General features: G+C 38.7%; 1 protein-coding gene across 5 annotated transcripts; it reads left to right on the top strand.

The window, feature by feature from the left end:
• The first annotated feature begins 1,362 nt into the window (after window positions 1–1,362).
• On the top strand, window positions 1,363–24,206 carry LOC129244563 (glycine receptor subunit alpha-2). 5 transcript variants are annotated; one of them, XM_054882263.1, is made up of 10 exons: window positions 1,363–1,500; window positions 1,906–2,057; window positions 5,440–5,516; window positions 5,579–5,678; window positions 8,334–8,488; window positions 18,128–18,283; window positions 18,349–18,719; window positions 18,787–18,915; window positions 23,309–23,413; window positions 23,482–24,206. In XM_054882263.1, exons 2-10 carry the CDS (start codon window positions 1,999–2,001, stop codon window positions 23,680–23,682), a joined length of 1,353 nt encoding a protein of 450 aa, XP_054738238.1. In that variant the 5' UTR covers window positions 1,363–1,500; window positions 1,906–1,998; the 3' UTR covers window positions 23,683–24,206. The 5 variants fall into 5 exon arrangements, with proteins under 5 accessions (XP_054738238.1, XP_054738237.1, XP_054738236.1 ...); XM_054882262.1 differs by having other exon boundaries at window positions 1,363–1,506; XM_054882261.1 differs by having other exon boundaries at window positions 1,363–1,546.
• Window positions 24,207–25,207: the final 1,001 nt, after the last annotated feature.

Genomic DNA, 25,207 nt, shown 5'->3' with positions numbered 1-25,207 from the left:
AAATAAATATAGAAATAGGGTTTATATGAAGTTAAATGTGTGTTGGTTTTTAAAATTCAGTTACGTCCGAAATCAGACTATTCTAAGCTTGTTTTTTCCTTGTTTTTTAAAAATATGTAACATTGAAATATTACTATTTTCGTCTTTTTTTTTTTGATTTTGTAATCTTGATCATGAGATTATTTTTCTTGGGCATTTTTCTTAGCGTTTTTGAGCAAAATGATCTATAGTTTTGATTTTGTATATGCCAAAATATATTCGCCCCACTCTAATGTGTATTCCTACTTGCATACACACATGCCTATGAACTTAGTAACTGGTGATATTTACTTAGCATAATCGTCACAGGAAATGTGTAATATAACAAAGAAATACCGCTAATTACCTCCAAGTTCAATTTATGTATGGCTAAAATGAGTGACCGACAAAACGCCCAACGGTTATAAGTCATATGCATGCACAAGCCTTTATATACAAGCTCTTGCATATAATTAACTAAGAAAACCTAAAAAATGATAGTAAAAGAGGAAAGAAAGAAAAAGAAATGTGACTTGAAAAATTGGTGTAGTTAATAAAAAAAAAAACAATTTAAGGCGTGAATTTTAGATTTGGAGATGTTATTGGCAGGTGAATGGCACCTCCTTTAATGGTCTTATAAATGGCTTAAGGCCAGCTGTTGGTTAGTCATTCGCAAATGAATTTATATATGTTTTAATATAAATATATTTTCACACATACATTTTTAAAATTATATTTCATTGCCTCCATACCGAAAAAAATACATCTACTGAGCTATCGGTGGTTTAAATTTAAGTGGCACGCGACACGCTATAAGCGCACAGCCTCCTCACTCTCTAGACTTTTCGCGGCATATTAGTATCAAACTAGACTGCTTTCCTACTAAGTTAGATGTATTTATCACGCGTTTGCTGGAAAAGTGTTGTAATACAAAAAAACTAAAATATTGGAAACAACCAGCTTTAAAGTTTTCCTATCAATATTGCGCCTTAATTAAAAATATGGACAGTTTCTGCTCAGGAGTTGGCCACTTTGGATTTTTAACATAGCTTACAAGATGAGCTGGCAGTAAATTTGGCATATTTATGTAAAAAAAATTTTCTTGGATTAAGACAATCTTCCAGCAAATGAGCGATCTGTGCTTTATGAAATATGTAAGCATATTTTCCGTGTGTATATGTGTGTCTATGTGTGTGTGGAAAGCGTTGATGACAGTTGGAAGATATATGCACACATACACACCTAGCAGCAACAAGTAATTCCATAGACGCTTGTTCAGTGTCACTGCTCATCATCATGTTAAGCCGCTTGACAGGGCGCTCGTATGTCTGAGAGTTAGTAAATCGCGTTTATTCTGTAATTGATCTTAAGTCTAGCTGGTTGACAGATCGGTCTGTGTGGCTAATACGAACTACTACTTACTTTATACATATATGAAAAGGACGTAGCGCCGCCGGACATTAAACGATTTCAAACACGTCGGTAAATGTACGAGTACATGAACACATATATATACATATATGCGAGTGTATGTATGCACTTAAATATCCTTAAAATCGTAATGAGTAGTGAAAATAAAGAAAAATATCAAGTCAATGAGCAAATCAAAAATATGTGCCGAAATACATAAAATTATCCTTGCGTCGTATCATAGAGATAACTGTGGCGTGCTTAAAAACGAAATTCTTTTACTCAGTTTCTAAGTGAAAATCGTACGGAAATAGATTTTCTGTAATATCTAACATTTTTAATAGTTTAATTACAAAATAAATACTAATAAAATTGTGAACTAAAAAACTCAAAAATTGTTCGCCTCAGACTTTATAAAAATATGCCAGCTAAGATTGCTGAATAATCGTCCTAATTTATGGTTAACATCTTTTTCAGTGCAATCTCAAGCAAACTATGACAATCTCACAGCAATTCAAAGTGAGATGAGTTGAAATAGTTTTTTTTTTATTATCCACTGTGATTAACATAATGCTGGATAAATACATGAATCTACTATTGCCATGCAGTCTGGGATTGATATGGATTTGGTGAGTGCACTAAGTAATTTTATAATGAGTACGGGTATTCATACCGAAGTGGTTGCTCGTTACTTAGTAGTTTTTTAGCCCAAGAGTTTGGTTTTGCAAACTGTTTTTTACCGGCTTACCGGGTATTTTATTTTTGCTTTTTATTATTATGATATTATTATTGTTTTATATATTTATTATAAAAATGACTTATATTACTTTTGCAAAAGTAATTTTACAATAACCAGGCATATTCACAACGAAGCTATTGCCTGCTATTCAGTAGTTTTTTTGTTCCGTTAGTTTGGTTTTTGTAAAACTGTTTTTTACCTGCTTAATGGGTTGGCAGGCTTGGAAGTTTTTATGGTGCCGGTTACACTGTAATCAGCTATTTCAACAATCAATTTTGAATTTTTTTGCTGAAAAGAAACAACATATGTATATTTGAAAATATATTTACTAATATTTTCTATTATCACATGGAAGCTAAAAAATAATAATCATTTGGAAAAAAGTAAAAGTAATTTAACTGACTAATAAAAAACAAATTACTTAAAAAAGGGGATCATACTTTACCACAATACCGAATGCCAACTAAAATAAAGGTTGGCAAAAAAGTCTTGCGGTATTTTTATTGAATTTTCAATTGTTCATAAAATTGGTTATAATAATGCGATTTAAGTCAAATATGCGCCGTTTTGTTCGATGACGAGTTCCCAACGAGATGCCAACTTCATAATGCCCCTCTTATAGAAGCTCGCAGGACTCTCTTGTGGACAACTTCTGACTACCAAGCTCGTTCGCCATGGACAGAAATAGGTGGTAATCACTTGGTGCGAGATCCGGACTATGCGGTGGATGCAAAAGAACCTCCCATCAGAGCTCCCGGAGCTTCTGGCGCGTCACCAAAGATGTATGTGGCCTGGCGTTGTCCTGATGGAAGACAATTCGGCCTCTGTTGATCAAAGATGGCCTCTTCTGCATGAGTGCTGCATTCAAGCGGTCCAGTTGTTGGCAGTACAGGTCCGAATTGAGCGTTTGGCCATAGTGGAGCAGCTCATAGTGGATGATTCCCTGCCAATCCCACCAAACACACAGAAGAACCTTCCTGGCCGTCAATCCAGGCTTGGCCACCGTCTGGGCAGCTTCACCGCTTTTCGACCACGACCGTTTGCGCTTCACGTTGTCGTAAGTGACCCATTTTTCATCGCCAGTCACCATCCGCTTCAAAAACGGGTCGATTTTGTTGCGATTCAGAAGCGATTCGCATGCATCCATCCATACGGGCAAAAATGTTTTTTTGCGTCAAGTCGTGTGGCACCCATACATCGAGCTTCTTTTTGAATCCAAGCTTCTTCAAATGGTTTATAACGGTTTGATGACTCATGCCCAGCTCTTGGCCGATGCTACGGCTGCTACTATGCCGGTCTCTTTCGATCAATTCAGCGATTTTATCGCAATTTTCGACGACAGGCCTTCCGGACCGTGGCGCATCTTCGATCACCTCTGCACCAGAACGAAAACGTTGAAACCATCGTTGTGCGGTGGAAATGGAAACTGTATCGGGTCCATAAACTGCACAAATTTTATAGGCAGTATGAGATGCATTTTTGCCTTTATCGTAGTAATACTGTAAAATATGCCGCATTTTCTCTTTATTTTGCTCCATGTTTGCGACGCTATAACTCACGAACGACTAAAAGCAAACAACAATTAATCAAACACGTGTTAGCACGTGAAAAGAGCTTTCCAAAAAGCTCTAGCGTGAACCGATGCGACGAATACAACTAGAACTATGCGCTTGCAAAGACAAGCTTGCGGAAAATACTTTTTTGCCAACCTTTATAATAAACGAAATTATTCTTAGAGGAATTGAAAAAGGTGGTAATACTGGTATTGTTTATATGTATAATGTAGAGGAGTGGAGATTGGAGGAGCATTTGATTCAAGTGCTGCATTTGAGTTGATTAAGTTAGGTTAGCTCAGATTCAATTATTTTTATTTTTTATTTATTTCTTCTCGACCTCATAGCAGCCTCGGTTGTCTAGCGTAAGTGCACTAGCCTGTCATAACAGAGGTTATGAGTTCGAATCCCACGTAAAGCACGGTCCTCGCACTTTTCTAAATTTACCTACATTCCCAGTTTCTAAAAAAAAAACAAAAATCATTCCTCAACCCCAAAACCTTATCCTTTAATCCTTACTCTCGCACAATGGTCAGCGTATTGCATTGTGGCTGCTAAAACAAGCAAAAAATAAAGAGGAAGCGGGCAACCGCGGTAATAGTGCAGGCACACCAAATTTAACGAAGTCCTCAACTTCGGCAGAAAAATGTGAAACACAGATGGCGCTCTAAACAGCTAGAAGGAAGAACAGCACACGACAGGTGGGCATTCCCACTATTTAGGACTGGTAGCGGCAGGCTAATCACCTACCCTGTCAGAAATCAAAATCGATTAACGAAACTAACGCAAGACTGAGTCTTGTCCGAGGCCCTATGCTCCCGAGTGGAGTGAACGAGAACACAAATTTATTTCTTCTTAGTAAATCCAGAAAGACGGACTACAACAAAAATACTTAACAAGTTGGTACTTTTCTATATACTTATAATTCACTCAGTCGTGGTTTAAAAATTTTCTTAGAGGGCGAGAAATCAAAAGCTAACGGCTTATTATTATTAGATTGCTTCACGGTTCTAACCCGCTCCAGAAAGAGTAAATCATTACTTTACCGGTTCTTTTTTTTGTAGTGGATTATGAAAATAAATGAAGAAGAGTACAGTCAATTACACCACTGATGATATCAAAGATAAAGCAGATTGGAAGAATATACCACTATTTCTGAGTCACTTAAGGGGTTATACACAGTTAGAAGGCAAAAACAACGAATTTTCCAGAATTTTTTCTGAGAAAACTTTCAAATTTATTGATCTAAAAATTTGTACACTTATTATGTTATCTTTTAACTGTATTTTAAGTATTTTAGTATTAGTACAAATATTTATATGGAAAGGAGCTACAGCAGTACCCCTTCCATCTCTTAAGCACTCTGATAAGCAAGCAGTCCGTTTTGCTTGGTAGGTGTTGATTATCAAAAATATGTAGTAGTGAGACCAATTTTTGTAACAATTTAGTCTTAGGACAGCAAATGGGTGGCAATCATATTCACTTTATAGAACTCAAATTCAGCACACGGTTTTAGAGACAAATTTATCCAATTGATAGAACTCGAAAGTCTTCCGTAACATATAATAATATTTTTATTTGTGACAGCAAAACTCTGTATTTCTCATAGAAATCGCCATGAAAGTCAATATTTAACTTTGTGAGCCTTTTCTTCTAATGTTCAATGTACCTTTCGCGCTGTGAAAAAATTAATTAAAATATATTACATTTCTTGCATAGGCTGACTGATTCAACGGATGCCTTAATGAACTACACGGCAAAACCTCGAGTAGTCCTTCCACCTAATTATGTCAAGGGTAAGTACTTGAAATTAACTATTCACTAATGTTGTGCATTTTCTTGTATCTTTACTTTGCAGAAATGAGACCACCTTCAAAGAAAGGCTCTCCAGTGATAGTAGACTTTAGCATATTTGTTGTAGATATTAACTCAATCAATGTAGAGGATATGGACTTTAGGTAAGTCACTATTACGAAATATTTATAAGATTTTAGGAACACCAAATACTGGAATTGTACGCTATTAAAATTTCAAGTCATTACCGGTTTCTTAATTACTTATAAAATACACAACTATGTTTGAGATGTCTTCGCTTAACGCTAAAGCGGCGACAAGGTTGAGACATCTCGACCAACTGCAACCAGAATAAAGTCGCATACACTTAATCCAACCCAGTTCTATCCTGATTTTAATAAGGGAACTTGGCCTGGATGAGGTACTGCGATAATCAAAGGGCACAAAGTCCATGTGGCCGAAGTGCAAACCTCGAAGAAATCTATCTATCTAACGAAAATCTTGCGTAAAAAAAACTATGGAAGACATCAACAAGGTTAGTTACTCAAGGATTCTTCATTCTGAAGAATGCGCGCCAACGACGCTCTTAAGGTGGTAAACTCTACTTACTACCTACTTCCACAACCAGCATATTCGCCTACTTTAGCTTCGTTTGACTTCTGGCTACTCGATAAACTACTAATACACCTCCGAATTTAGATAGAAGGATTCGAGAAAAGAGTACCCCAATTTGCTAATAAGTATTTCAATGCCTTCCACGCTAACGTAGTCGCTATCAAAGAAGCAATCAATTGGTGGCTAACCACTGTAATACTCTTTAAAGAGTTAGATAGTTATTCTACTTGTAATAGTAAAATGACCATCAAGGTTCTAATCTCGTTGCTCGAAACTAACCCGCAAATTCCCAACTCTACTTTCGGATTCATCTGAATACTTCTTCATCGGACTCATATAGATATCAAGTTGCAGAAGTATTCCAAACCAAATTTTGATTATTGAGCTAACTGGATGGAGTAAGCTCGAACTAGTATTTCCGCGCAAAGAGAGGGTGTGACTATTTGTGGACTTTGACTCAAGACATCTCAGCAAGCACTAAGGCTTTTTGATTACGGATGAGTCAAAGGTAGTCATAAAAGCTCCTATGGTAAGGTCATCAGAGCCGCAAACACTTGTTAAAGGTAGATGTCTTTAATGGACAAGGCCGCTTAATATACCTGACATGAAACTCAAAAGAGCTACGGTAGCTATCCCGAGGGTGACGAGAAGCGATACGCCCAGCTGTTCTGCTTTAAGGGGTAACACCACTGTACACGCGTAAAATAAACACGATTTTTAAAGAATTTTTTTGTATAGAAGGGAAGGTAAAACAATCACTCTGATTTGGGAAGTTATTACTTATATACTAAAATACAAAACTACAAAGTTTGATCGAAAAATTTTACAAAATGGAGGCATTGGAGACATTTTTGTAATGTGGTTTCTCTTGAAGGAGCTCCGCGGCACGCAGGACAGAGGGTGCAAATTTTAATCTGGAACAAAGAAACATTTTTTTTCTTAATCTAGATAAGAATAGCTAGAGAAACACGTAGGGGATTTAAAAAATATTTATTTTTGTGGAATTAACAAGCATTTGAAGGAAAACACTCTATTTTGGACTAAAAAAACTGCACTTAAATAATTATAACAATCGTTTAAATTAATCTATCGAAAATCCCCTACGCTCTTCTCTTAAGAAGGTTATTATACAGACGTAGTGAAAAACCTGATTAAAAATATTTAAAATTGTTTGAGTTATGCTGCGTGTCAATTTCAGAAAACGTGTTTTGAGAAAAACGCGTTTAAAGTTTGCAAATTTGGAGAAGTCGTTAGGTAGCAGTCACTAACGCTTGGTTAAAAGCTTCAAATATTTATGAAATAAACTTCGGTAACGTATAAAACTTTTTGATCTGTATTTTAAAAGGTTCAAAGAAATTTTTAAGCTTATAAAAAAAAAACAATTTTTTGAAATTTCTACAGTGGTGTTACCCCTTAAGAAGGCCAAGATTCGCACATTTAGTTCTCTCTTCTTATCTACGCTAACTGAGAAGCTATCATATTTGTATATTAGCCTTCTCGGACAAGGCCCGTTTTGTACACAGCGGCCTTGTGAACACAATCCACAAGTATTCGACCAATCATTTATATTTCCACAAATATTGACTGCTTGGTGCGGTCAAATTTTTCTTATTGGTCTGGTCTTATTTCTTTCGGACTAAGAGAGGAGACACCGTTACCGTCAATAGTATCGGTATAGAGCGATGTGAACGGACTTTCTGTAACGAGAGTTACACAACATCGATATATTCGGGTTGTGGTTACAACGCCATAAAAGCGGCGTAACGCCCGAAATTGGGATGGAGTAATTTGATGCCTGAGTCATCTCACGGCGAACGTTTAGCGGTAATACGACTTGACACCTAACGATTATTTTCTCTAAGGCTACATCAAGTCCTTAATCGACGCTAAGAAGTCAAATACTTTTAGTAGTGCTCGGGACTAACATTCAAGGCAATATTGCCAGAATAATGCCGTCCATCTTGAGTCTAGTAATCAAAAACTGGGACCAACCTTTTGAAGCACGGCCAGCTAAGCCGAGGTGGTCATGAATGATATGCTTGGAAATATCTGGTCACCCTCAAAGTACTACCATTGAGCTTTTTCCCCTGAACTTAAAAACGCTCCCACATATGGTATTTCCTACTAATTTGCAAATTGGCTGCATAAATGTGTATGTGACTTTCTGGGTCAATGAAAAAGTTAAAATTTGTTTTATTTTGCAGGGTAGACATGTTTATACATCAGCGTTGGCTTGAATCAAGACTCGAGGTGTCCGATGATATATTTGAAGAAGGCGATGATTACGTAACACTACTTCCAGAATTCTTCGACAATCTCTGGCAACCGGATCCGTATTTTTTAAACTCAAAAATTGCCGGTAAGTGCACGTGTACTGCATAGCATTTCCACGCCCACTTTATTACTTGCGTGTGTGTGCGTGTGTTCTTTTTCGCAACACGCGGCTGTATGTAGAAGTAACAAAACGGCAAGAATTTCATTACTAACACATACTGAAAAATATGCATACATACATATATACAGGGTGTCCGTTTTCAGAATTAGGAATTACAAGTTAAATTAACAAATAATTACTGAAGATAAAAGTTTATTTACAAAGAAGACAAGTACGGATTATATTAATATATTATTATTTTTTTTATCATTTCCTCTAAATGATGATCGTTACGTTGTATACACTCTTGGAATCTGGCCTCCCTACTACACGCCACTCGCCAGAGAAGTGATCTCGGGACCCCATTAACCTCGCGAACGATATTTTCTTTTAGTGCTGAGATGATCGCTGGGTTTGTTTCACAGACTTTCCTTTCGAGGAATCCCCATAGAAAAAAGTCCATAGCGGTAAGATCGGGCGACCTTGGTAGACAAAATATGGAACCGAAACGGCTTGTCAGATTGTTAGGGAAGAAATCACGCAGTGTCGCTCTGGTCTCTCTGGACGTGCGCGACCGGGCGCAATCTTGCTGAAATCATATGTGCTTTCTGAAGAAAGGATTTTCGCTTATTATAGGCAGAAAATTAGCATTCAGCATACGCCGATACGCAACACCGTCCATAGCAACTGCTTGTCCTCGACGATTTCAACAAAATATAGTCCATTTAATTCACTGCTTGACAATGCACAGTTTGGGGCTGCATGTGGCTGTTGCTATTTTAATAGTGAGTTCTGTCCTTTACGTGTCCAATAACAGCAATTTTTCACTCACATTTAAATGAAAATCGGCATCAGTACTCCAAAAGATAGCTTTTACCGTACGAAATCGCTCCAACATTGTCTCGAAAAAATTTGTATACGCAAATAGTTAGGCTTCGATTTTCATTTTGAAGGTGTGAAGTCTTAGATTCTTCCTCGATATTTCCTGCACAACAGTTTTTAGGAAGTCCCAGTACAGCCACTCTCTCGCGCACGGACTGACGCGGATTTTTGTGTAAACTTGTAGCGGCGATCTCAATATTTTCATTTGTTCTCGATGTCCGGCTCGGCGGCGGCCGTGGGCTGTTTGCCACCAAATTTGTTACCCGGAACCTTCGCACCCATGAATGAATCAAATATTCGCTTAAAAGATCATATAAACGTTAAATATTGCAAATATTGTGTGAACAAAATCTACGACGACCAGTTAGTTGCACAGGAATCAATGGACTTGGAATTCGGAGGCGCCTCATACGTGCCGTACACTATGCCGGAATGCACAAAAACTGGCAACTTTCTACTTTCTGCCATATGAAAATGACAAATGTTTAAGGAAGAACAATTTTGTATCGCCCAAATTTTTATCGATGATGTTTTTATTATATCAAAGTAAAGGCAGAAAATGCAAAGTTTAAAATGCCTGGAAACCCCACTGTTTGAGGGTCTGGAGTACGTCTCAAAAGCGGATCTTTCAGCTATGCTCAGATTCGCCAAAAACGTTGACATGCTAATTGATGTCTGCTTTCAGTATTCATAGAGGCCGGTCTCCATCTGGTATCGCTAGGAAACAAAAGATCTATGCGTGGCTTAATGCCAACCAGGCTAACCTAATCTAACATAAATACAGAAAATAAATGGAATTCAAATTAATTTAACTAATTCAAATGCACCCTTATATTTTTGATAAAAGCGTGAAAGAGTAGAGAAAAGGCAAGGCTTAACAAATTGATCCTGAAAAATAGGTGTGCGTCCTACCAATCTCGAAGTTATGGTCGCACCCACCTTCTACGACTGCCATAAATTCTATTATAACCCGCGTTCGCAGAAAGCATTCATTTTATTTTATTTCACAACCAAAAAAAAAACTGTTTATTTGCTTCCACCACAAGAACACCTGTTTTTTCTTTTGTTTATATGCGACAATACTTTCATTGTGGCGCCACTGTGTTTTTTCCACGTCACGTCAGTCAAATGCGTTGCGCAACGGACCTATTGTGACAGCCCTATAAACAGCACGAATAACGAGGCTGACTCGGTCCCGTTCGTTTTCATACGCTCAGCGGTTAGGAAGAAACTTTAAATTTTAAATTAAATTAATTTCTACCACCGGACACCCTGTACTGGTATTTGGATTTACTCGTATGTAGTTACATGTGTATATATTTAAGTTTTATTTCGTGTGCTTGTATGCGTGTGTGTATATGTATGTTAAATTTGATGTGTGTGTTATGGGTGCACGTGTTTTTTTTTGTTTCTTTTTTGATTCCTTTCCTTTTTTCATTGCTCTTTGTTTGTTTGACATACTAGTGTTGTTGTTACTGTGATAGTCTCACGTGGGTGGGTGGGCGTTTTCAGGTTAAGTTCACTTCAAGTTCAATCCATTTCGTTTTTATGGCCGTACATGTGCTGTTATTTATTGTTTGTTTGTATTGGTAATTGCATAATCATCAGCGTTTTCACGTCATTCACGTTGCCTTGGTACGCGAGCCAATCATCCATGAAATCGCCGCTTCTGAATGGTTTTCGAGTATGCGCAGTAGATCTCGTTATTTGCATTTTACATTATTTTTGTGTGGCATTTAAAAAACATTGATGTTTAGTTTTGAAAATACTTGCATACAATCAACGTCAAAAGAAGGCCTACAACATAAGCTGAGAAGTTTAGACTTTTTATTTATTCACTTTTGAATTTGAATTATTCTTTTATAAAAATAAATTTTAAATCATGCAGTTTTATGGCTCATTAAATTTTGGCAAAGTGCAAGTTTCAAGTAGGTCAAATATTACACTGATTTTTGAGAATTTTTTTCGGTCGCGGTCTTGTGCTTTTTCTCCATTTAACGCCGACTTCACATTTTTGTATATGGAAGAAAACACCCAATACCGTCACCGGACAAACTTGTCACAAATCAACAGAATTTTTAAACCACTTGAATATTAAACGTCTTATACTAAAATTCAATGATCTATAAGACTGAATACCTGAAAATTTTCTAAAAATTCGGAGTCAAAAGCTTGAAACTTTGATGCAAATTTGACGAATTTTCACAAATTTTATTCAAAGTTCGAAATTTTGCTTTGTATCGTCCTTGTTGTAAAGGGTTTTCCAGTAACAGGTGTAATTTTGAATAGCCATAGCGGGAATAGCATCGGTAGAGGTCACTTTTGAAGCTGTCATTTTTTGATATTTCGCAAGTAGAAACTACGAGTTAATAAAAATAAAACGAAACACGCTTACACAACGCATTGAAATTATTCAAATTCACTATAAATATGGTGAAAATTTGGCAGAGACGGTTCGTAAAACTCGAACATTTTTGGGTCATCGTGAAACACCTTGTCGGACCTCAATACAGAAATTGGTGAAAAAATTCGAGCTGTTGGGACAAGTTAGTGATGTGAAGAATAAAACCCGTGCATGTCGCTCAAGAACAGTCGAAAATATTGTTGTTGTAGCCGAAAGTGTTGAAGAAAGTGAAAGTGTTGTCCATTCCTCGTCGTTCTTTGGAATTAGGCATTCCACAAACGTCATTAAACCGTATTTTGCATAAAGATTTGGGTCTTAAGGCTTATAAAGTCCAGTTAACACAAGAACTCAAGCCGGCCGATCATCAACAACTTCGTGTCTTTGCTGATTGGGTCGTTGAAATGCATAAAAATTATCCAGAACTCCATTGAAAAATCATCTTGAGTGATGAGGTCCACTTCCACCTCGGTGGCTTCGTCAACAAGCAAAATTGTCGGATCAGAAAATCCTAGAGTTATTGTTGAAAAGCTTCTCTATCCTCAACGTGTGACTGTTTGGTGTGGTTTATGGTCCGGCGGAGTGATTGGACCTTACTTTTTCGAAAATGAAGCTGGAGCAACAGTTAACGGTGAATGGATTGCGCTATCGAGAGATGATTAACGATTTTTCATGGCCGGAATTGAATGGTATTGATCTGGACAACGTTTATTTTCAACAAGACGCCGCTATGTGCCCCACAAGCGATAGCATTTTTCTTTGAATATCAAAATAACACCTCTTATTGGAAAACACTAAATGGTTTTGAACTATATTTTTATAAAAAATGATTTGAATCACAAAGTAAATAAATGATTAGTCAAAAATTACCAATATGTGGTGTGTACTTTCTTTTGACGCTATCAGTACATACAAATAGATGCAAAATGCATACATACATACATAAATAAGCGCAAATGTTATTGATCTACAGCGTTTATTGGAAAGTCCTTTATTTATAAATTGTCCACTTTTTTTCTTCTTAGTTATCTAATAATAAAAATTTTCGAAATCTCTATTACTCGTATTTCGTCAACTTCGTACTCTTCGTGCTTGTACCCTCTAGGATTCGGAAGCCCTTATATTACTTCAGGCTCTCTACTGCGCGACAAGGATCAAAGAGAGACGAAAAACTTTCATATCAATAAAACATTAAGTATACAAACTGAAATCAAATTACGATTTTTTTTTTGTGTGATTTAAACTGCAAGCACACACCCACCTACATGCATACATATATATATTTACATACATAGATACATAACTGCAGTAAGCAGCACAAACGTACTGTCCTCAAATAAAGGGGAGCTCAGACCGAGTATAGGGCGGACAACGCATCTTCGCATTATTTAGCCATTAGAATATATACTTTTGTAGAGTTAAACGACTGAATTTGTTGAAGAAAGTTAAAAACAAAAACTTTTGCTACCTTCTTTTCGAAATTTCTTTAAGTCACGCCTACTTTTTATGTCACAGTTCCTTTGCTGATTATTTTGTTCTGTCATAGCACGTTTTATGCACTTCATTGATATATTCGCCTTTTGACTTTCTAAACTGGTTTGAATTTCGTCATATTTTAATATTTCCGCCACAATATTTTCAGTTTGAAAGTACCTACCCCCACAACGTCAATAGTTTGCCTCCGTTAATAAAATTTTTTCACATTTATATGCAAACTTTTTAAGCTTAAACTCACCCACCATCTTTACCACAGTTTTATTTATCTAAAAAAATGTTTTGGAAGTATTTTCAAATCTACAGCTCACTTAAAACTCTGAGTCGACATGCTCATTTCGACTATTGTAGACGGTTCAAGAGTGTCAGACGTCTTCTTTGTCACTGCATTGCGTGGCATGTCAGTAGGTTTACATACAGAGTTCGGCACTCAAAGTGTAACCAATTAAAAAGGCCTTAAATTTAGTTTGGAAAATTAATTCAAATTCAATTCAAAGTGAAAAATGTGTGAAAATAATACAAAATAATGAATCAATTTTCTTTTGCTCGATATGACCACCTTTTGCCTTGGCTATGTCCAGAAACGAGTCGCAAGCTGCCCGAATGTGACTTGCAGGAATTGGACAATGGCTTTTTTCAGCGTCTCGAGACTGGTGAATCTTTGGCTTCTAAAATGGCCCGAAGAGAATAATCCATGGGATTCCCGTCTGGTAAATTTGAGAGCCATTGTGTGGAGGTTGTGAAATTCGGAACGTCGTTTTTTAGTGATTCTTGGTTCCCTCGTGCTTTGTGAGACAGTGCCGAGTCCTGTTCAAATGTCCATGGCCTGCCACCGAAATGTTTGCCTGCCCAAGGCTTCAAACTAACCTAGAGGATATTTTCCCGATAATATTTCGCATTTACCTTGACGCCAAACTCGATGAGAACGATTTTAGAGCGCCCATCTGCGGTTACAGTGGGCCAAACCATTATCTGTGGTGGGTGCAGCCTCCTGGTGGCCAATCGATGACTCAAATTCTCGTATGAATGCGGCGGATGCTACGGTCAGATATTTTCAGATATTTCGCCATTTGATTAGCACTTTGTTGGGGCTTAAGCTCAAATCGCTTCTTCATTTTTTGAACCATTTTACGTGATGTTGCAGTCTTTTGACGACCACCTCCATGAGGTTTCGCGATGCTTCCAGTATCTTTGTAACGAGTAATGATGCGATAAACAAAAACCAAATGCAGCATCAGCTGCGCGAGCTTTCTGACTTCGAGTGCCAGACCCTGTAGATACTTTGGCTCATCGTTCTTGAATGATACCGATGACCTTAGCAATATAACTGCCAGTTAGATCAATGGGTTTGCTCTTAAAACGAAATAGTTTCACGAGGAGTAGCAAGTAAACTGCTACTGTGGTATCACAATGGGTCGGTAACGGTCTAAGCGAGTTGGTTTAGAGACCAACAGCCACTTCCACCTACTTACCTAATACGAAATATTTTGGTAAAAGTCTTAAAGTATATTAAATTTTACAATTCCGGTAGAAAAACTGCAATTTTTTTATTGGTGAGGCACCCTAAGGTACAAAGTAATTCTAGAGTAATACTTAAAGAAAAAAGCCATACGCCGAACTGCAGGCACCCACTTTTATAAGCAACTGCAATAGCTGATTACTATATGTCCAATATCGGGAATTGTACGAGGGTCGTTTTAAAAGTCAGTGGAAAAATAAAAAAATGCTTAATTGTTTGGGATAAACCGTTTTTATTTTTCGACTCTCCTTTAAGGCTTATACACTTCGTCCAACGCACTTCTAGTTTGTTGATCCCTTCCAATAATATAATTTGTCCGATTCTGAAAAATAGCCATTCTTTTCTGCAGTCAGCTCCTCGTTTGAATAAAATATTTTTCGCACCAGATCCAAGTTTTAGAATAGGTAAGCCCCCTAGTAATAGTAAGCCCCCATAGTAGGGATCCGAGGGATCCAATAAAGACAAGTCTGGAGAATACTGGGCTATGAAACAAGTTGGAACCCTATTCCCATTAATTTTGCGACCACAGCCGTTGAGGCGTGAGGTGGTGCGTTGTTGTGATGCAAAAAGAAAATCAGTCGACTTCCTCGATTCGAACGAATGCCAAACAGAAATAAATAGACCGATCTGGCTGAAACTTCGTGTATGTTCTTCCAAGAGATGCTACTAACTAAACATAACCTTGATAAGCGCTAGTAATGCCTTCTCTCTGACTTTACACGGACTTTTCAAAGGACCCCCGTAGATTGAATCATCATATTGTTCCTTCGGAATGCACTTCAAAAGAACTTCCAAGTTCTGTACTCTTGAAAATGAACACCGAGGAAATGCAATTGGGACTGATAGAAAACTAGAACAAGACTAATAACTTTGTCATTGGCAAGCAATCGGGGAAACGGAAAGAGTTAAGTGACACTTTATACTCAACACTAGTTTTTCGGGCCGATTAGTAAAGTTCAATTTATTGGTTGTATGTGAAAACGGTCCAAAACTTACTATTTATTTTTCGAAATATGGTGAACGAGGTGACAAAAAGAGATTTGTTTTTTTTTAAATCAAACATTCGTCAAATATTTCACGCAGCAGAACATAGTTTAGCTTGTAGTGTACACAGCCATTCCAACTTATTGTAACCGTAAATTAGGATTTTGATCCGCCGTTGGCCGCAAAAAGCTGTCGATTAGTGTTTTTAAAGTAGCCCCGGAAATCGTGCCTGGCGTTCCAACTAATTCGCGAAGAAATATAGGTCGATAACTTTTTCGGCCATAACGTGTATCGAAGAGTACATCTGAATGGGTGAGGCTGACGCCAGTGTGTTGCTCTTGTATTTTTAGAGTCACACAATTTCTCAAACTCGCAACTATGAAGGTTCTGGGAACTGATTCGCTGAAAAAGAGAATATTTCCGACTCCGAATGGCATTTATTATGAGGAGTTTTTTCATGTGGCGCAAAATTAATCACCTTTCATATATATATATATATACAATTGGCGCGTACACCCTCTTTTGGGTGCTTGGCTGAGCTCCTACTCCTATTTGTGCTGTGCGTCTTGATGTTGTTCCACGAATGGAGGGACCTACAGTTTCAAACCGACTCCGAACGCAGATATTTTTTATGAGGAGCTTTTTCGTGGCAGAAATACACTCGGAGGTATCCCATGCCTGCCGAGGTACGGCCGCTATTAGAAAAAACTTTTTCTTAATTTTGATCTTTCACCGAAATTCGAACCGACGTTCTCTCTCTGAGTTCCAAATGGTAGTCACGCACCAACTCATTCGGCCACGGCGGCCGAATAGTTATAGTATTTATAATCATCTTATCATAGTATTTATAATTTTTGCAAATGGCGTCGTACGTAAATCATAAAAGGTCTTTCAAAAGTAGTGCATAATTCTTAGGCGGTAACTTTTTTATGTGATCTTTGACATTTGTCAAGTAGACAACGCTTTGAAATTTTTTAAACTTATTATGAAAATGATCGATCTTTAAGAACCAAATATCGCAAAATTTGTAATTTTTTGAGTCGACAATTCAAAGGTTGGTGAAAAAATTTCAAGAAACTGGTTCTGTCGAGGATGGAAAAAGGACTGGCAGACCGGCAGTCGAACTGCATGTTCTATTGAGAATATTGCCGCTGTAGCGCAAAATTTTGCGGAACAACAATTAGGCATTTATGAATCGACTGTTTGCAGTAGACGTTGTGGGCATTTAAATGATGTAATTTTTCACATATAATTCTTAAAAGCCGTATTTTGAAAACAAATAGTGAAACCTGTTAGAAGCTACATTTTTACATATTTGATTCTTAAACTACATCTCGGAGCGTATTTTGAAAGACCCTTTATTTGATGCTTATTTTTAGACTATATCTCGGCGCGTCTTTTGAAACACCCTTTATTTGATGCTTATTTTTCTACATCTCAGCGCGTCTTTTGAAACACCCTTTATTTGACGCTTTTTAACTAAACAGCTGTGGTAAAGAGCAAAATAAAGCCTTCCATCACGCAAAACCTTTTTTTTTTGTTTAGTAAAACAGTTATTCAGAACAAAATTGGATGATTAATTTTACATCACCTTGCGTATGTAGCTATAGATTATTTATTCATTCGCTTCATTTTTTGGTTTATTTTTTCGGCACAATTTATAATTAGTATTAATAGAGTACCAAATAAATATTATTAAAAATATTTTAATTTTTTTAAGCATTAATAAATTCGTTAATAAATTTTTCTTCGTCGGTAACTTTTTGTAGAAAAACATGTAAGCTTTAAAAAATATATATTTTTTATGCTGCCTTGTGCTCAGTCTCCCTTAATTTGACCACGCACAACACCAGCTTTTGTAGTACTGCTATGGGCTTTTTACTAAATTTTAACGCTTTTATATTTTAAATTAAGGCAGAAATTTATTCATAAATAATTTTTATATTATTTATATACAAAATATATATATATATATATCTCTATTTTTATATGTAATTTCAATATTTTTACGAGTATTTGTTTATTTTTGTGTATTTGTTTTTCTTTTTTTCTTTGCTCCCCTCTCAAATTTCCTCTGGTAACCCTTTTGTAATATTTAATATACAGAGAAAACCTCGTCATTCAACTCTTGTTTGACTCTTCAAGACGCACTCTTCCTTGTCCCGCCCATATCCGATTGCTATAGCGGCACGCCTACTCATATCACGCACTCACCCCCGCCTGCCCCCACCTCCTCACAAATTGATTTTAAAATATGCATACATACATATATATATGTACCAATTAACTGAAAATATTTGCACCACACTTTGGTTTTCTCTCTTTCTGTAACTTCTCATTGCAGAGATAGCAACATTAACGCACAAATTCACTTCGGTGACATTGTACAAAAACAAAACGGTTCGTTATGCGGCGCGTATGCATGCGATTATTGCCTGTCAAATGGAATTTCAACTCTATCCGATGGATATACAGGTGTGCCCCATTTACATAGAAAGTTGTAAGTACCTCGCAAATATTCAAATTATTACATCCTAATAATTCCTTCTACTCACATGCCTACAGTCTCCTCGAATAATAAAAAAGTGAAATTACGTTGGTCAGATTCTGGCGTCACTTTGAATCCCGAACTCAAATTATTGCAATACAATCTAGGCCAGCCGCTCGAGTTGGAGGAGAGTGATGGTTATATGCCCGAGAAGGTTGGAAATTTTTCTCGGTTGACGGTGTATTTTCGATTTGAACGGCAAATCGGTCATCATCTTATCCAGACGTTTGCGCCGTCATCGCTTGTGGTGATGTTGTCATGGTTTAGTTTTTGGTTAGGACTCGATGCGATTCCTGGGCGTGTGACGTTGTTGGTCACATGCATGCTAACTTTGGTTACCATGTTTACTGGCCTAAGGGCAGATATTCCGCCAGTGGCCTATGTGAAGGTAAGTTTCAGATAGTAAATATTAGTTAAAATAAATTACGTCTTATTAAATTTTTTGCTAACTTAAGGCTCTTGATCTGTGGATGGCCGGTTGCATGGTATCTGTATTCGCGGCGTTGGCGGAATTTGTTGTTGTCAAAGTACTAGATGTGCAATATCAATATCAAGTCAACAAAATACCCAAAGTATTGCCTATGGTAGGTAATATCGCATAATTATGATTTTTATTTTTAAGTATAAACTCAAAAAAGTATAAATTCAATAAAACCCGCAAATTGGAACTCCTGTAGAATAGGGTACCTACCGACATCCCCAACGAGTGGCATGGACAGATTGATACGAGGTGTGGCTTTTAAATAATGATACCGACACTGCTAAAAAGTGCGGCTTGTTAGGGAAGTGGGCTGGGTACGCCAAACGCCAGTTATCGGTGAAGCCTTCCCTTTAAAAATGAAGTATAGAGCAAAAGCATAATAAATAGTTGTATACTATACCTAGCGTGAATTACGAGTATTAGTTAACACTCATGTTCTTCCTCAACTCCTTGAAAGTATACGAAAAAAACGATTCAAACTGTTGGATGGGCAAGTCATCTCCTCATGCTGCTCTTTAGCTTCAGTATTGTGGAACTCTCCATATCAATAATAATAATTCTAACATAACCAATTCCATTTCGTATGAGACCGCCCTTGTCGAACTTGCAAAAATTGTTAACCAGTTTTGGTTTCCAGATCATTAACGTGTTTGTTGTGGGTGGGTCTTTATGGTGTCGTTCAGCTCCCAGGCATTATGTCCAATTAAGTACTAGTGTATCACGAGAATGGCACTGGACTGGACCCGCATGGGAGCAGAGGTCGCGGACGACCAAAAAACACTTGGAGAAGCTCGATGTGGCGCGAACTAGCAGATGCCGACATCTCATTACACACGGTGCAAAAGCAACAGCACAGAACCTTGTACGATGGAAAAGTCTTGCCGAGGTCATATGCTCCCGAGAGGAGTGAACAAGGAAAAAAAACGAAAAAAAAAGTACCAGTGTGGTGTCGTGCACCACAATGATGCCAGATTCTACAATCGTGAAATTTTAAATGACGGCTCTTCAATTACGAATGCGACAACTTTGTCTCTCTCCTGACAGTCGGCTCCATCAAACACACCAATGCTGTAGCGGTTAGAATGCTAGATTTCATCAAGTAATAGTCTTGTGGTCTTTCACTTCAGAAACAATCACTCGCCCACTTATTTTTAGGAATTTTTTCTTTCAGTTCTGGTGGGGTGTATAAAATCCATGAGGCTTTCATCCAATTCTGCTCACCCGTACCTAGAAAAATTTACTTTAAAAGAAACAAAAATGTAGTCAGCTGTAGGGAAGCTGATAGAAGTAGACCTCCACGTATTTGATCTGATTTATCAAAACACAAGCTGTTTGTGGGATTGTTCTCTATAGCCTTCCAAGACTTTAGAGCTTCCTGGACATTTCCGAGTTTGCTTAAATTTGGCACAATAGGGTTAAGAGTTGGAGGATGGTTCCATGTGTAGAAGTCCACGCAAGTGGGGAAAGTTACTGATCGCCATTCACTTGGGAATGGCCAGGACGATTCTTCTGCATATGGTTCAAGCAGCTCACAACGGCCGGGATTAGCCCACGTATCCTCTGGGTAGCCTCCGAACACCCGTTCGGGAGTGAGCTAAAGTGAGAAGGCGAAACATTCCAGGATAGCTGGTTGTGCGTTGGGTTTGGGACCCGCCACTTAAAAATCCCCCCCAATGAAAACTTTAAAAAAGCCTCGGAAGAGACCTCCCTATACTGATGACGACCCCTGCAAACGAACTAAGGACTATGATTTGAGGGCATGCACCTGGAATGTCCGGTCCCTTAATGGGGAAGGTGCCTCTGCCCGGCTGGTTGATGTCCTCGTGAGAGTAAAGGCTGACATCACTGCCATCCAAGAGATGCGATGGACGGGGCAAGGAAAGAAAACCATAGGACCTTGCGACGTCTACTACAGCTGCCATGTAAAGGAGCGCAAATTCGGTGTCGGATTTGTTGTGGGAGAGAGACTTCGTCGCCAAGTACTGTCGTTCACTCCGGTGGACGAGCGTCTCGCAACAATCCGCATCAAAGCACGTTTTTTTAACATATCGCTAATTTGCGCCACCGCCCCGACGGAAGAGAAGGACGATGCGACCAAAGATTCTTTCTATGAGCGCCTGGAACGTTCCTATGAGCGCTGCCCCCGCCACGACATAAAAATCGTGCTTGGCGACTTCAACGCCAGGGTGGGCAAGGAGGGAATTTTTGGTCCCACAGTCGGAAAATTCAGCCTGCACAACGAAACATCCGGTAACGGACAGAGGCTGATCGACTTCGCCGGGGCCCGAAACATGGTAGTCTACAGCACCAGATTCCAGCATAAGAAGATTCACCAAGCCACCTGGCTGTCTCCTGATCGAAAAACACGAAACCAGATCGATCATGTTGTGATAGATGGAAGACACGCTTCTAGTGTATTAGATGTACGTACGATCCGAGGACCCAACATTGACTCGGATCACTACCTTGTTGCAGCCAAACTACGCACCCGCCTCTGTGCAGCAAAAAACGTGCATCTACCTACGCAAAGAATGTTCGACATCGAAAAGCTGCAATCACAACAGACAGCCAGAAGATTCGCCACTCGACTCTCACTCCTGCTCTCGGAGAGCACTGCCCAACAAACCGGCATCCACGAACAATGGAGCAACATTTCTCGTTCTCTACGTACCGCCGCCGAAGAAGAAATCGGATTCCGGCGAGCCCGAAAAAACAATTGGTACGACGAGGAATGTCATGCTACCGCAGAAAGAAAGGATGCCGCCTATAGAGCCACGCTGCGATCGGGCGCAACGCGAGCCATGTGGGATCGCTACAGAGAGCTGAAAAAGGAAGAGAGACGTATTATCCGAAAGAAGAAACGAGAGGCCGAAATACGTGAGTACGAAGAGCTTGAGATGCTGGCCAACAGGAACAACGCCCGAAAATTCTACCAGAAAGTTCGGCGGCTTACAGAAGGTTTCAAGACCGGGGCGTTTTCCTGTAAGAACAAAGACGGCGAACTGGTGACTGACGTACAGAGCAATCTTAAATTATGGAGGGAACACTTCTCGAACCTATTGAACAGTGACAGCTGCGCATGTCACCGAGAAAGTGAAGATCCCGATACCTCAATCGTTGACGACGGAATTGTCGTTCCGCTACCCGATCATGACGAGGTGAGAATAGCGATAATGCGGCTAAAAAACAACAAAGCCGCGGGCGCCGACGGACTACCGGGTGAGCTATTCAAACATGGCGGCGAGGAGCTGGTAAGGTGCATGCATCAGCTCCTATGCAGAATATGGTCGGATGAAAGCATGCCTGCCGATTGGAATTTAAGTGTGCTCTGCCCAATCCATAAGAAGGGCGATCCTGCAATTTGTGCCAATTACCGCGGGATTAGTCTTCTAAATATCGCCTATAAGGTTCTAGCGAGCGTATTGTGTGAAAGGCTGAAGCCCACCGTCAACCAACTGATTGGACCTTATCAGTGTGGCTTCAGACCTGGAAAGTCTACCATCGACCAAATATTCTCAATACGCCAAATCTTGGAAAAGACCCATGAAAGGAGAATCGACACACACCACCTTTTCGTCGACTTCAAAGCTGCATTCGACAGTACGGAAAGGAGTTACCTGTATGCCGCTATGTCTGAATTTGGTATCCCCGCAAAACTAATACGGCTATGTAAGATGACGTTGCTCAACACCAGTAGCGCCGTCAGAATTGGGAAGGACCTCTCCGAGCCGTTTGATACCAAACGAGGTTTCAGACAGGGTGACTCGCTGTCGTGTGACTTCTTTAACCTGATGTTGGAGGGTTAAGAGTTAAGGAGGTTGCCGTAACCGAATGGGTTGGTGCGTGACTACCATTCGGAATTCAGAGAGAACGTTGAAAAAGTTTTTTCTAATAGCGGTCGCCCCTCGGCAGGCCTTCGAGTGTATTTCTGCCATGAAACAGCACCTCATATAAAATATCTGTCATTCGGAGTCGGCTTGAAACTATATGTAGGTCCCTCCAATTGTGGAGCAACAGCAAGACGCACGCCACAAATAGAAGGAGGGGCTCGTCCAAACACCCAAAAAGGGTGTACGCGCCAAGTATATATAAATAATAAATAATAAATAATTGGCGCGTATACTTCTGTTAGGTATTTGGCCGAGCTCCTCCTCCTATTTGTGGTGTGCGTCTTGATGTTGTTCCACAAATGGAGGGACCTACAGTTTTAAGCCGACTCCGAACGGCAGATATTTTTATGAGGAGCTTTTTCATGGCAGAAATGCACTCGGAGGTTTGCCATTGCCTGCCGAGGGGCGACCGCTATTAGAAAAATGTTTTTATTAATTTTGCTTTCACCGAGATTCGAACCAACGACCTCTCTGTGAATTCCGAATGGTAATCACGCACCAACCCATAGAAAAGTAAAATTTCCTTCACTAATTTAAAATTTGAGCAATATTTATTACATATATTGTACAACTATAGTTTTTTCTGATCTCTATCTCTCGTTTCAGCGTATAACCAACATGGAAAAGGGTCAATGTCCAACGGTGGCCAGCTGGGAGGGCGGTGCAGTGCGTTCACGAAAATCAACACAAACGCCAACAACACCGGGGCAGGTAAAAGATACAGGGAGCATTTATCATTTATCATTTATTATTAAATAATATCCTCTACCCTTTTACAGACGTCGCTTCAGGGCAATGGAGGCCCACCGAAGCCGGCGCGTCGCCAAAGTCTACTCTCGGTGGCCTGGACCGACACAGACACCGGTGTAGAGAAAATAATGTGGCGCGAAATCGACAAAGTATCTCGCGCCGTTTTCCCCATTTTATTCTTCGTATTCGTGCTGCTCTATTGGCCGATTTTGCTGATGAAGTCATCCTAGGACTTAAGGAGTTCCAGAATACAAAATTCTGGACTCCGCTAAAGCCAGATATGTCTGTGTAAACTTGTAATGTATTGGATGTGCCCACATAACTAAATAACATATGTACATACGTATCTACTTATGTTTTTACTTAGAAAAGAAGAAGAGGAAAACGTACTGGCAAACCCAAAATAAGTAGCTAAATAGGATTTATTCTACGAATGTGAAAAATGTAAAAAAACCAAACGGTTACTTTTCATCTAAATTAAAAAAAAAAAACAAAAAACACAAAGAACAAAACTAAAGTTTGGCGTTTAAATTGAATAAAAATAACGCCTTTAGTACTCCTAAAAGTAAGCCTATTGAAAAGCAAATTAAAATCGAACAAATATTTTGCTTAATTGTAGCCGCAAGCTGTCTTTTTTACGTACGTACATATGTACATAGGAATGCTGAAGTAAGAAATTGTATTACACTTAAGAGTTTAGATAAAAATTTAAAAAATAGCGCTTTAAAGAGTTAATCGTAAATATTTTGGGAAATTCTTGTTTTTGTTTTAAAAATATTTATTAACGCATTTCAAAGTGACCAGCAGTAAGTACCAAAACGAAGTATTACTGATAGGAATGAATATTTTCAATAACATTTCGGTTTCGATTTCGGAAATTTCGAATAATTTACAAAATTTAAAACTTCAATATTATCGAGCATAGCTATTTTCAAATAACGTTTTTTTCGAACATAAAATTTCGATATTTTCAAAAATGTATAGTTTCAAATACTATCATTCGGAAGTGTCTAGGGACTCGAATACCCGGGCATGAGACACCAAAAGATCGAAAAGTTTTTTCTAACAGCGGTCGCGCCTCGACTGACAATGGCAAGCCTGCAAGTATATTTCTGCCATGAAAAGCTACTCATAAAAAAACATCTGCGTGTCTACCATTCGATTGCCCCGGGTTCGAAACTCATAACGGGCATGAAACATCTAATGATAGAAAAGGAGTTTTTTAATATCGTCCGGCAGACATTGGCAAGCCTTAGAATGTATTTCTGTCATGAAAAGCTACCCATAAAAAACAACTGCCCTTCGGAGTCGGCTTAAAACAGTAGGTCCCTGGAACAACATCAAGACATCCACCACAAATAGGAGGCCGAACAACCAAAAAAGGGTGTATGCGCCAATTTTATATGTAAATGTAGTTAAAAATAGCGTGCTGCAAAATTTCAAATGACATTTTTAAAATATGACCTTTCATTTATAGGTTAGGTCGAGGCGGTTTCCCTACTGTCACTTCTAGGCCTACGTTTATAGTCTTTATAGTACTATGTGGACCTAAATAGACCCCATTTGCTTATGAACCTGTTCATATTGCGAATCAATTGCCGCATTTTCAAACTTGTTGCGTCAATTCGAAAATTCTATGAAATTTTTGGCCTCTTCTCAAATATGATTGATAGTTGCTTACGCTATCGTGTTCCTACAGCTTTGCTGATATTCGCGATGAAAAGGCGGTAAACTTACTCCCAGATAGTAGATAGT

The sequence above is a fragment of the Anastrepha obliqua genome, chromosome 4 (genome assembly GCF_027943255.1).
Source record: "Anastrepha obliqua isolate idAnaObli1 chromosome 4, idAnaObli1_1.0, whole genome shotgun sequence".
Lineage (NCBI taxonomy): Eukaryota > Metazoa > Arthropoda > Insecta > Diptera > Tephritidae > Anastrepha > Anastrepha obliqua.
The sequence above is the reverse complement of the archived record's forward strand: the minus strand, read 5'-3'. Positions and strand labels throughout refer to the sequence as shown.

Bases quoted from the DNA above. Each gene is read 5' to 3' on its own strand.
- LOC129244563 (XM_054882263.1), top strand. From the start codon at position 1,999: ATGCTGGATAAATACATGAATCTACTATTGCCATGCAGTCTGGGATTG. The intron at 5,679-8,333 runs GTAAGTCACTAT...TTTATTTTGCAG, and splicing joins GTAGAGGATATGGACTTTAG to GGTAGACATGTTTATACATC. The intron at 18,284-18,348 runs GTAAGTACCTCG...ACATGCCTACAG, and splicing joins CCCCATTTACATAGAAAGTT to TCTCCTCGAATAATAAAAAA.